This window comes from Temnothorax americanus, unplaced genomic scaffold, assembly GCF_048541705.1.
Source record: "Temnothorax americanus isolate GAGA-0224 unplaced genomic scaffold, ASM4854170v1 Scaffold148, whole genome shotgun sequence".
NCBI classification, from domain to species: Eukaryota; Metazoa; Arthropoda; class Insecta; order Hymenoptera; family Formicidae; genus Temnothorax; species Temnothorax americanus.
In genome coordinates, this window is record NW_027509284.1 from 226,235 (window position 1) to 239,169 (window position 12,935).

The 12,935-nt window shown below is 34.3% G+C and overlaps 1 protein-coding gene across 1 annotated transcript; it reads left to right on the forward strand.

Moving 5' to 3' along the window:
- Positions 1-50: 50 nt before the first annotated feature.
- Positions 51-11,752, forward strand: LOC143894922 (uncharacterized). The gene is made up of 11 exons (XM_077401601.1): positions 51-1,048; positions 1,265-1,327; positions 3,272-3,352; positions 6,280-6,284; positions 8,102-8,318; positions 8,427-8,605; positions 8,665-9,020; positions 9,099-9,243; positions 9,467-9,546; positions 9,959-10,225; positions 10,971-11,752. The coding sequence occupies exons 1-11, from the start codon at positions 884-886 to the stop codon at positions 11,120-11,122; spliced, it is 1,710 nt and encodes a 569-aa protein (XP_077257727.1). The 5' UTR covers positions 51-883; the 3' UTR covers positions 11,123-11,752.
- The last annotated feature ends 1,183 nt before the right edge of the window (positions 11,753-12,935 follow it).

The following is a 12,935-nucleotide window of genomic DNA, read 5'->3' on the forward strand; positions in this document are numbered from 1 at the left end:
ATATATATATATATATATATATATATATATATATATATATATATATATATATATATACATACATAGTATATACTACTAGTTGCTTACCTATACTAAATATTTAGTACTTACTAAAAGAAGGATTGTTTAAATGGAATAAGCATTATCTTTTTATTTATTTTTATTTCAAAATGAGAAATGTAGCACATGTTTGTATGCGTGGTTGCATGCACGTTAAATTCATGACGACGTAGTATGACTAAACTTCCATTAGAGAACGCACAGCATTAAATATCCACATTACAGATACATGTAGCATCGTCGCTTGCTCGTCTGTCCTAAGTCTCAAAGTCGTTACGACTTCAGTTACATCATTTGACATGTGTGAAATTAACTTGCAGGAACATGTTATATGAGTGAAATCTAGCGCGCAAAGTCCTTTAAATTAATATAATTATTAATAGACAGCTTTAGACGTGCTGTATGAAAATTTCTTTGCGGAATTTCACTTTTATAACATTAAATTCTACTTTTTCTGCCAATTAATTTTACACATGTCAGTGATTTAACATAAATATAAAGTTGTAAAAATTAATTTTATATACTTAAAGATAAAAAATATTAATTTTATTATGCTTTTAAATGCTTTTTCTTCTATCTCTGATATTTTTTATTTGTTAATTTGATTTGATTTTGTTTTTCATAGTAATCAATATAATGCATAATTTTGGCTCTTTTCATTAACTTTAGAAATAAATAATTATTCCTTGGCTAATACAATTTGTAATTGCTTGTAAACTTAATATGCAGGTATCCTGAAGAAGCCACAACATTGTCATATGCTACAGTAAAGTGTACATTGTACCGTGAAAGAATTAAACTTCGCCCATGTTTGCCAAAAGACATGAAGACTCTTGCTACGAGTTTATCAACATATGTACCTCTTAAAGGATTTTATAAAGACAGTGTTACTTGTAATGATGGAAAAATAGCATTAATATTTACAACTGATAAACTCTTACATGAATTAGGAAAGTCAACGGAACTTTATGTAGATGGAACATTTAATGTAAGTTCATGTGCAATAGATTAAATACTTATTTTTCTATATTTTGTGGTTGCTTTCCAGCTAGCCACACAAATCGACATACGAATTATTTTGTTTTTATTGCTTATTGGATATTGAACAAAAACAGAATGATACTTGTGTCGACTTGTCTTGTTAGCTGGAAAATAATCTTAGATAAAATAATGTGATATAAATAATATAATTTTCTGTTTTTAGATCATTCCACGTGTGCCACTAATGAGTCAAATGTACACTATTCATATCCGACATACAAACGTAGTACGTATATTGTAGTTATACAATAAAATTATATATATATACTAGCATGCCCCGCCAGGCTTCGCCCCGGAGAACATGTGTATTAAGACACGCAAATAGTCTCTCTCTCTCTTTCTCCCTCCCTCCCTCTCTCTCTCTCTCTCTCTCTCTCTCTCTCTCTCTTCCTCTCCCTCTCCCTCTCCCTCTCCCTCTCCCTCTCCCTCTCCCTCTCCCTCTCCCTCTCCCTCTCCCTCTCCCTCTCCCTCTGTCTCTGTCTCTGTCTCTGTCTCTGTCTCTGTCTCTGTCTCTGTCTCTGTCTCTGTCTCTGTCTCTGTCTCTGTCTCTGTCTCTGTCTCTGTCTCTGTCTCTGTCTCTGTCTCTCTCCCTCTCCTCTCTCTCTCTCTCTCTCTCTCTCTCTCTCTCTCTCTCTCTCTCTTACCCCTCCCCTATCCCCCCTCTCTCTTTCCCTCTCTCTCTCCTTCTTCCTCTCCTTTTCCAAAAAAATCGACAACAAAAAATTATATATTTTATAGCACTCCCCGGGAAATTCAACCCCTACTTTATGTACAATTCTTTGAAATTCGGTCATTCGGAACCGGTTTCCAAAAAGATCAGTAACCAAAAATAGTACACTTTATAGCAGTTCTCGGGAAATTCTTCCCCTACTTCATGTGTAATTCTTTGAGATTCAATTAATTATTTCCCGAAAAATTGGAAAAATTAAAAAAACCGGTTTCCAAAAAAATCTGTAACAAAAATTGTACACATCATGGCGCTTCCCGTAAAATTCTACCCTTACTTCTTTAAGATTCGGTCAGGAAATTCCCGAAAAATTGAAAAAATTTCCGTACCAGTTTCTAAAAAAATCGATAACGGAAAATTATACACTTTATAGCACTCCCCGGAAAATTCTACCCCTATTTCATATACTTTTGGTAAAAATTCGGTTCAGGGGTTTTGGCTGGGCGTTGATGAGTCAGTGAGTCAGTCAGGACATCTTCCTTTATATATATAGATAAGATATTCTAAAGTTGTCACTACTAAGCCTAGGCCTTCAGGGATAATCACCTTTCCCTCAGACTCGGGATATTTTCCATCCCCTATTTTGAGTAGGAGTTCGGAGAATTGCCCAGCAGAGACATTGTCTCTCAAGTGTACCCTCATGTTCTTTCTAAGAGAGAGTTTCCAGATAAGGGGCCATTTCGCATTTTGTAATTTTGCTAAAATTAACTGACAATTAGTAAAAATTATAATGTTATTGAACTAAAAGCGCCGGAAAATAAACATGGTATAACTGATAAATAATTGATTGTATTATATTGTGATGAACGGGTTGATCGGGAGCGATGTATTCTCGACGCAGTTTTAATCGGGCAAAATTTACTTTAACTACATGCATAAAAGTCGATGTGCATATAATTATCGAAAAATCATTACATTAGCTCAGTTCCCTAACCAAAGCATATTTTTCATCGAGTTCTATCATTTACCGGTCTTTAATGTTTTTTTCTCTTTTAATAATTATGATTTTTAAGTAATGTTAACGAAAGTACGAAGTAATTTTAACGAAGAAACGAAGTAAATTTAACGAAAAAAAAGGAAACGAAGGATTCTATAATTCAGTAATTTGCTTCTTTAGAGATTGATTAGGGCAAAATCTTGATTTATATTTTTAAGCACTTGTATGGGTAACCTTCGTAGGCAAAAACCAAGTCGATATCTCATCGGACTCAGGAGATATTGAGAAAATCGTGAAAACACATTTTACCCTTTTCCACCCCCTTAGGAGTTGAATTTTTAAAATTTCTTTCTTAGTGGGTGCTTACGTCACGAAAGGAATACACTCTCCAAATTTGAAGTTTTTAAGTTCAGGGGTTTGGGCTGGGGGTTGATGAGTCAGTCAGTCAGTCAGGACATCTTCCTTTATATATATAGATATATACATATGTTTCTTAAATTTTTAAGGGTGTTGCTACGATTTTTATCCTCTGCGAATGTCGCTCTAGTAATATGTATACAGCTATATGGAAAAAAATTGTCGAATTAGTACCAACACTTGAAAACTGTTGTGAACTGAGATGAGTCCTCTGAGTCTTCGAGGGAGGGCGCTGTAATGGAGGGCGCTATGGAGAGCACCGCTTCCCTTCTACCTTTATTTCTTTATCTATACCCTAAATGGTTTATGTTCTTCACGTTACTTCTTCTCGAATACTTGATCGATCGATGCACATACTTACGTTAATACATTCAGTTAACAGTTTTCAGTTTACAATTCCCTTTTAAGCATCGTTCACATATTACTATATTTTCGGACACAATAAATGTGTATTATTTCCACTCTACATTTGTGTCTCAAATTATTGAAGATCGCACACCGACTCGACGTAGGAACAACAGGTTATGGGCCCAGAACCTTCCATTGCGCAGTAGGACACAAAGAAGGCATCGAGTGGAAAAGACCGACGGGATACGGGATAGATACTACGTGATTACGATAGAGGTAACGAGCCAAATGACGGATAAAGATATAGTCACAATAGACAAGCTTACTAATGACAACTTCGAATTTTGGAAATTCAGCATGTCGCTGTTGTTTGAGAAGAAGGAGATTCTAGAAGTCGTCAACGGGGAATTGAGACAGCCAGAAGACGAAACGAAAGTGGCTGAACTGAAAATTTGGCGTAAGAAAGATAGCGAAGCTCGTTATTGCATTGCATCGACGGTCGACAGGCTCATTACTAAACACATTCTTCACTGTAAGACAGCAAAAGAAATGTGGTAGAAGGTTTGCAATCTGTATGAAAAGAAATCAGAAGAACAGATCACGATGTTGCAGAAGAAGCTTCACAATCTCAAGCTCAATACAGTTCAAAAGGTTAGAGATTACATAGCGGAGGCTCGAAACGTGGCAGCGTAGCTTGAGAGTGCAGGTGACAGAGGAGTTTCAGATGGTATGTTGCAGACTATCATAATTGAAGGATTGCCAACAGTTAAATACAGTGGTTTTCTGTTTGGCTGGAATTCCAAGTCAAAGGCTGACAAGAATTTGTCTAACCTAGAAGCTGAATTGATTGCCGCAGAAGAAATGATCTTGTCTCAAGAAGAGGAAGTTCTAGCATTGGCAACGTCGACAGGATCTAGTTCGACTCATAAAAGTAAAGAACATAAGAAGTTTTCTGGTAAAAATGTCAAAAGTAAATTTGAAGGCAAATGCTTTTACTGTAAGTAAATTTGACACAGAAAATTTGAATGCACCAAATTCAAAGCAGATAAAGAAAAGGAAGAGAAGAAGAAGTCTAACGCCTCCGGAAAAGACATCAAGAGTAAGCAATCACAGAAAGAAGAAGAGAATACAATGGATGCTGTATTCTTCGCTCGTGCACACGTTGCAGAAGAGAACCTTTCGGAAGACGAACAAGTATGGCTAGCTGATAGTGGAGCATCGTATCACATGGCTTGTGATAAGACGATGTTCGAGAACTTGCATAAAGCAGACATGACTTTTATCAAATTAGGTGACAAAAGTCGTGTGCCCATTATTGGCAAGGGTGACATAAAGGATGAAGCACTGGTAAATGGCACATGGAAACCGTGTCGTTTGAAAAATGTTCTTTGTGTTCCAGATTTACGTACAAACCTTTTCTCTTTTTCGCAGTGCACTAATCAAGGATATAAAATCGAGTCGGAGAAGTCACATATGAAAGTGACCAAAAACGGTAAGGTATATGCTGTTGCAAAACGAAATAACAATCTTTATACTATGTTATTTAGAAAACCGACTATCGCAGAAGCAACACTGCAGAGGAAAAGGTTAATAAGCTGAAATTGTGGCACGAAAAGCTGGGGCACATTGGCTTGTCTACAATGAAGAAACTGGTAAAAGAAAATCCTTCTGTTGGAATCCGCGAAAAAGACTTGCAGAACTTTGAATGTAAAGCATGCATTTTTGGTAAGGCAAAACGTAAATCATTCAAGTCTCGAGAAGATAAGCATTACGAACCGGGAGAGTTCGTTCATTCGGACGTATGCGGACCATTTCCTACTACAGCGTTCAACGGAGCTAAATACTATGTAGTATTTAAGGATGATGCGCGTGAGTATCGACACATATACGCGGTACCAAGTAAAGCAGATGTATTCGAAAAATTTGTTGAATATGCAAATATTGTACGAAATTGGTTTAAACAGGAGATTAAAGTACTGAAGACTGATAATGGACGAGAATATGTGAACGACCACTTTAAAAAGTTCCTAAAAGCTCGAGGAATTGAACATCAAACTTCTGCTCCCTACAACCCAGAACAAAATGGCAAAGCGGAAAGAGGCATCCGGACAATTAATGAAATGATCCGCTCAATGTTGTATGGCCGACATTTGCCAAAATATTTGTGGGCAGAGGCGGTACGAATGGCTGCCTATATATTAAACAGAACACCGACAAGCAAGAGCAACATGTCACCGTTGGAGAGATGGACCAAGAAGAAACCGAACTTGTCAAACGTTAAAGTATTCGGTTGCGTCGCTTATGCTCACGTGCCAGAAAGTCAACGACGGAAATTAAATCAGAAAGCAACCAAAATGATTTTTGTTGGTTATGAAGGTAATTCAGAAAATTATCGGCTATTTGATCCGAAGAGTCAGAAAATTACAGTGGCAGCGAGTGTAAAAATCGATAAGGAGTTACAATATTATCCATTTCTGAAAACAGTGGGAGCAGAAGAAGTAGAAAAATGTTCGTTTACTATTCGAAGATGAAGAAACAGATGATATATCAAAAGATAGACAAAAAGAGACGGAAAATGAAGAGGATGATTATGAAGACGCAACTGAGGAAGCTGAAGAGGAAAGCACTAGTAAGGGTGTTGAAGACAGCAATAGACGAAAACTGCGTGATCGGAAAACTCTTAAGAAACCTGAACGTCTCTCTTGCTATCAAGCAAACATTGCAGAAGCCGAACCAAGAACGTATGAAGATGTTGTAAATGGTGTGGAAGCGGCACACTGGAAGAAAGCAATACACGAAAAAGTCTCGGCACATAAACGAAATAAAACATGGTTCAACGCGCCAAAACCAGCAGATAAGAAGATAATAAGCTGCAAGTGGATCTTCAAGAGAAAAGTAACACCAAGTGAACCAGATCGATATAAAGCACGGCTAGTTGCAAGAGGCTTTTCTCAGCAATACAGAGTTGATTATGTGGACACCTATGCTCCTGTTGTGCGATATGAGAGCATTCGTTTCTTATTATCAATGGCCGCGGCTGAGGATCTTGAAATTCAGCAGTTTGATGTGAGGACTGCTTTCCTGTATGGAGAACTGAAAGAGGATATCTGGATCAAATTGCCACCCGGACCATGGCCTGAAGACAAACGTATTGTGAAGCTTCAACGATCACTTTATGGTTTAAAGCAGTCTCCACACTGCTGGAACGATAGGCTTGATGATACTCTTCAGAAACTCAACATGCAAAAGTCAGATGCTGACGACTGCATCTACATCGGTGAGATGGAGTCAGAGATACTATACCTTGCTCTTTACGTGGATGATGGCCTGGTGATCTGCAAGTCTGCCAGGATCCTACAGCTTTTCTTGCAGAAGCTGAATGAAGAGTTCGAAATCAAAGTGAGTAAGCCGAACTACTTTGTAGGTATAGAAATAGAACGAGACTACCACGAGAAAACAATTAAAATCCATCAAGCGACATATATTCAAAAATTGATTGATAGATACGGGATGAGTGAAGCTAAAGGCATATCTACACCGATTGATTCAAATGTCAAACTGTCTAGAAAAATGAGTCCCGAAAAGAATGATGAGGTGTTGGATCCATAAAAGTATCCCTACAGCAGCTTGATCGGATCTCTACAGTTTGCTGCAAAATCCCGGACAAGAACATTGGACAGCAACAAAGCGGATATTAAGATATCTTAAGCAAACAACCAGTGAAGGAATTACATATAGCTGTACGAGATCAAGTCAAGAGTTAATCTGCTACTCAGACGCAGATTTTGCAGGAGATGAAGACGAACGACGCTCAACTACAGGATATGTTGCCATTTTGAATGGAGGACCGATAGCGTGGGCTTCAAGACGACAGAAAATTGTAACCCTATCTACAGCAAAGGCAGAACCGGTGGCAGCATCTCAAGCAACTCAAGAGGTGGAATGGCTGAGACAGATGATTGCAGCATATAAGAGGATTCCTGAAGAGATGATACCAGCCATTACTTTGAACGTTGACAATCAAGCTGCGATTGCACTCAGCTTGAATCCAATTTTCCATCAAAGGACCAAGCACGTCGACATTAAGTACAAATATATCAGAAAGGTCGCTGAGTTCAAGAAAATTACTGTAAAGTATTGCCCTACGGAAAATCAGTTAGCTGACTTGATGACCAAGGGTCTACCCAAGCCGAGATTCAATCATTTAACGGACAAACTATCCAAGGACCCAGAGGCCTCAGTGGGAGTGTTGTGAACTGAGATGAGTCCTCTGAGTTTTCGAGGGAGGGCGCTGTAATGGAGGGCGCTATGGAGAGCACCGCTTCCCTTCTACCTTTATTTCTTTATCTATACCCTACATGGTTTATGTTCTTCACGTTACTTCTTCTCGAATACTTGATTGATCGATGCACATACTTACGTTAATACATTCAGTTAACAGTTTTCAGTTTACAATTCCCTTTTAAGCATCGTTCACATATTACTGTATTTTTGGACACAATAAATGTGTATTATTTCCACTCTACATTTGTGTCTCAAATTATTGAAGATCGCACACCGACTCGACGTAGGAACAACAAAAACAATATCAAGTTTTTAATGAGCGATTATGAGACGGCTGCCATGAAAGCAATGAGTGAACAATTTCCGACAGCAGAGGCACATGGATGCTGGTTTCACTTTAATCAGGTATTTTTAATGAGCGATTATGAGACGGCTGCCATGAAAGCAATGAGTGAACAATTTCCAACAGCAGAGGCACATGGATGCTGGTTTCACTTTAATCAGGTATGGTAGTTTACTAAATTATTATTATTAACAAATAAAAATTATTATACACGACATAGAGGACATTGTAGCTTGTTTAATGTCTCACATGGTTCTCCTCTCGCAAAGCAACGGGAAACCAGCGAGAGTATCTTAGAGAAAAATACTCGTTGCCTTATTAATGTTTCCCACTTACAAGGGAACCTACAGTTTAACGCGGATTCCGAACTACAGATATGTCTTAAAATGAGTCTCAAGATGTACCCTCATCTTAAGGCATATCTGTGGTTCGGAATCCACGTTAAGCTGTAAGTCCCCTTGTAAGTGGAAAACACTAACAAAGCAGAGAAGTCGCCAACGTTTCTAGATGTTATGGCAAACAAGAATACACGAACATTTTTTTACAAGCACTTTCGCGTTACTGGAGACGATTAGGATTAACGGATGCACCAAGAAATATTTTGTCCATGACTATGACAATGGCATTAATTCCTTCTAACTACTTTGAAGAAGCATTTTCTCTAATACAACTGGAAGCTAATCAGATTTACACTGAATATCCTGCTATCTGTGACTTTTTAAATTATATACGCAAAACTTGGCTACCATTAGCGTCAAAAGTTAGCGTTTATGATTGTCCTGTGAGGACAAATAATATAACAGAAAGCTTTCATAACATAGTAGGAAAAAGAATCAGAAAAGGAAATATTTGGAATTTCTTAGGTAATGTTATTATTAATACTTCTTTTGTTTTATTTAAAGAATAAAATGAACAAGCTTTATATAACTTTCTACTTACAGATAATCTACAAAAAATAATTGTTGATGAAGAAATAAAACTAAAACGTCTACAAGCAGGCGAGAACATTGGATGTCGTACCAATATTAAAAATAAAACGCGAGATCATAAAATACTAGAGGCTCAAAGACATTTTACAAATTGCAGGTTTGTAACAAAGTCGTATTAAAGTTTTTTAAAGTATGTCAAGTAATTAATTAGTAAAGTATGTTTTGATACATGTAACATTTCATTTTTAAATAATTTGTTTTAATGTTAAGTTTGTGTGCATCGAATGCGCACATGCTTCTATATATACATTTATTACATATTTGCATTTTTATACTTCTTCATAAATGATGTATTAAATTGTACTTTTTATTGTTTGCAGAATAAGTCTTCAATGCTTTTTACACCTATTCTGTGACGGATGTGAAAATTTTTATCAAAATGATAAATTAATTTTCAAAGGTATGTCTCTATTCCTAATAGTAAAAATAATATTTAACATAATACTAAACACAACATCTAAATATAAAATTATTACAAATATAATAATGTACAAATATTTATACACAATGCCCTCAATAAAAAATGTTTAGAAATCTAAAATTTTTGAACCAGTTTTCACATAATTTAGTAACATAAGTAACCATCTACACTACATTCTGATTTTAGTTTACTTCTTGCAGTACTATTGGTTAAGAATCCTAGCTTATGTAATTATAATATTAAATACATATTTCAATTAAACACGAATTAAATTTTGTTTTCCAAGTGTTATTAATAAAGAATAAGATTTTTTTGATTTTTTACTGCATTTTTTATGATACTTTTTGTATTTGTTATTATAAAAATTAATATTAATCGCATTTCATTTTAGATATTGAAGATGACAGTCAGGCGGATACATCAAAATCTGATGAAGATGTGACCTCCAAAACAAAATTAAATACATTGTCCAATAATACTAATAGTAATACTGACAGTAACATTGATGAAAACATAGCAAAGGAAGAACCAGTACAAGAAGGATTACTTCATTATGAAGGAGAAAACTGTGTACCCGTAAAACGTTCAAAAAGAACAAAACAAATAAAAAAAACAAAACAAACAAAAAGAAGAAAAAAACTGTTAACCGCCGACAAAGGTAACGTATAATTTTAATGTTTTATTCACAAATTTCAGATATTTTAAATCTAGTGAAATTACGTAGCACGCATTATTAAGTTTTTCTTAAATCACTTTCTTCATTATTACTAGTACATAGTTCTTGTAAAGAAAAAATCGAATATCCGAAAACGTCAAGTATTTTTCAATCTCACAAATTCAGTCTGTATTTATAATTAAATTTAGTCTTTGTACATATAAATAAAAACTAATTTCCTAAATATTAGTGGAATTACTTGTTGAAAAAGGCCAAAGTTTTTATATTCTTGATTCAATATATATTAAAGTGTAGAATCAGTTTATACAATAGAAGATATAAGTTTCCAAATTTTTTATACGTATCTTCAAATTTTTGAAACATGCAGATAGGAAACTTGTAAAATACATGGCCCTTCTTCTTCTGCAATAACTTGAAAAAAATTAGACTTTTAAATAGTGCGAAGCAGGTCAAACACAAAAGCTTACTTATGCCATAACTTTTCTTTTTCTTCTCTTTAATATATTTTATAGAATATATATATATTAAAATTGTTTAATAAAGAACACACGCAAATACCTTTGTGTGGTCAACTACATAATTTTATTTTTTTTATTTTTATTGATATTTCTATTTTTTAATTTTTTTACAACTAAATTTTCAAATTCCACTTTTCTTTCACGTTTATTATGCTATTGCATTAAACAAAATTTTGTATACTTATTGTTGCATTATTTCTTACTTATAGAAAACTCTTACAATGAACACGGAAACATACCTGAGCGGAGTATTGATATGACAAAATTTCCAAAATTGGTTTTACCTAGAATTGATCAACAGCTGCAGACAAATGGACGGCAAGCATTACAAAAGCTGAATAATTCAAACTGTCAAGTTTGATAAAAACCCTTTTGTATTTTTGTACTCCGTGGTCATTTTGCTGTTGCGTTTAATGCATCGAACGTTTGGAACGTTATCGATGTCCGATATGCGATATTATATTTGTAAAAAATATTTTAGAGTTAGAAAACCCGTAAGAAGCTGTCTGCTTCTGAAATGTCTTAGCATAAGAAAGCATTTTTTATATTGGTATTGTTTTTATTGTGACATTCATATTTTTGCAATTACACTTATATATTTCAGTTTCGTCTTTATTATAAGCACAGTTATGTACTATGGCGGTGTCCACATGAGTTTAAACTAATTTTTTTTATATGTAATTGTCCTTATCAAATAGTCTACAAAGAGACGAGAACTAACGACGTTATAAATGTAAATTCGTTGTCAGTGCGACAGAAATGCAAATCTTTTGTTTAAAATTATTTTTATTTTTCTGTAAGTTAGTTCAGAGCGGAAGACATTTTTTTCATCTTTTTCTATTTTATTTTTATAACGATTAAGTACCTTTCAAAATGTAAATAAAGGTTCTAGTTCCTAAAGTTGTTTATGCGTAATATATGCAGCTCATTGTAATTAAATACATAGATTTTACCTTTTGTGCTAGAGATACATGACCAAAGATAATTTGATAGTCTTTCTAGGTATAGATACATAAGTATATGTATAAATGTATAATGCGCTGCCATGTGGTATTATTTTTCTAACGTTTCGCCGAATACATTATACAACACGATAAGTACATTTTATAAAAATGTTCAATAAAGATATAAATTGTAAAGAAACAAAGAAAAACGTGTTTTAATAAGAAATCATTACCATGATTTTACAATTATAATAGACTACGTTTATACAGCGATTTACAATCCAGTTTAGTATCTATCGTATATCATCCGATCGATAAAATTTTTTGATTATAATGATTATTTGATTAACAGTCCATTTTGATATTCTAAACATTTGAATCAATCTCTTTTAATGTATATACACTAGAAATTGTAGTTTAACTATCAAGAAACAGAGGTTCATATATAAATGATCATTATGATTAAAAGAATACAATTTTGTGTAAATAAACTTTTAATTTATTTACGTCATTTATTGTATATATATATATATATATATATATATATATATATTTAATACATAATGTTGCTCTTTGTAGATTCTTGTTTTGACTGCTTGTGATGGACAATAAATGGCATTGTACAAACACGCTTTGAGAGTAAAGGATCAATTTCCCAAAAAGTCAGGAAGATAAAAGATGATCGTTGATGTTTTCATAACATTTCACAAGATTCTAATAGCGGAGAAAATTATAATCAACTCTCGCTTAAAAGAATCTCGTGTTTTGTTAATGAATTCTTTTTTAGTGCTCAATAACAGGCCTGCTATGTAAATTGCTATAAATGCATAAGATATGCGGCTCTCAGTTCTCTTATACCTAAATAGGCGTTTGAAAATGTTAATAAATAGTATTATATATTATAAATTCGTATACAGAAAAACTCTTTAGTAGAAATGTCAAATCTCATGAGTATACGTATTGCAGTATATACGTACGAATAGTTTATTAATTAGCAACTTACCTGAAGGACACGGAAACAGCAATTTGTATTGTAAATAAACTTCTTCCATCTCAGCACTGATGGAGATGCTGCACAAAACACCGTAATATGCTATCTATAACATAAATATAGAATATAATTCATCACTAAAAATAAGGAATCTAATACTTCTTCGAATATTGCTAGGAAAGTTATTGAACTGCATTCTTGTATTTTTACAAAATATCAAGAGACACGGTAGTATGGCA

Excerpts from the sequence above, each read along its gene's own strand:
- LOC143894922 (XM_077401601.1), top strand. The coding sequence starts at position 884 with ATGAAGACTCTTGCTACGAGTTTATCAACATATGTACCTCTTAAAGGA. Across the intron at positions 8,606-8,664 it reads TTCGGAATCCACGTTAAGCT|ATGTTATGGCAAACAAGAAT; the intron begins GTAAGTCCCCTT and ends CAACGTTTCTAG. Across the intron at positions 10,226-10,970 it reads ACTGTTAACCGCCGACAAAG|AAAACTCTTACAATGAACAC; the intron begins GTAACGTATAAT and ends TCTTACTTATAG.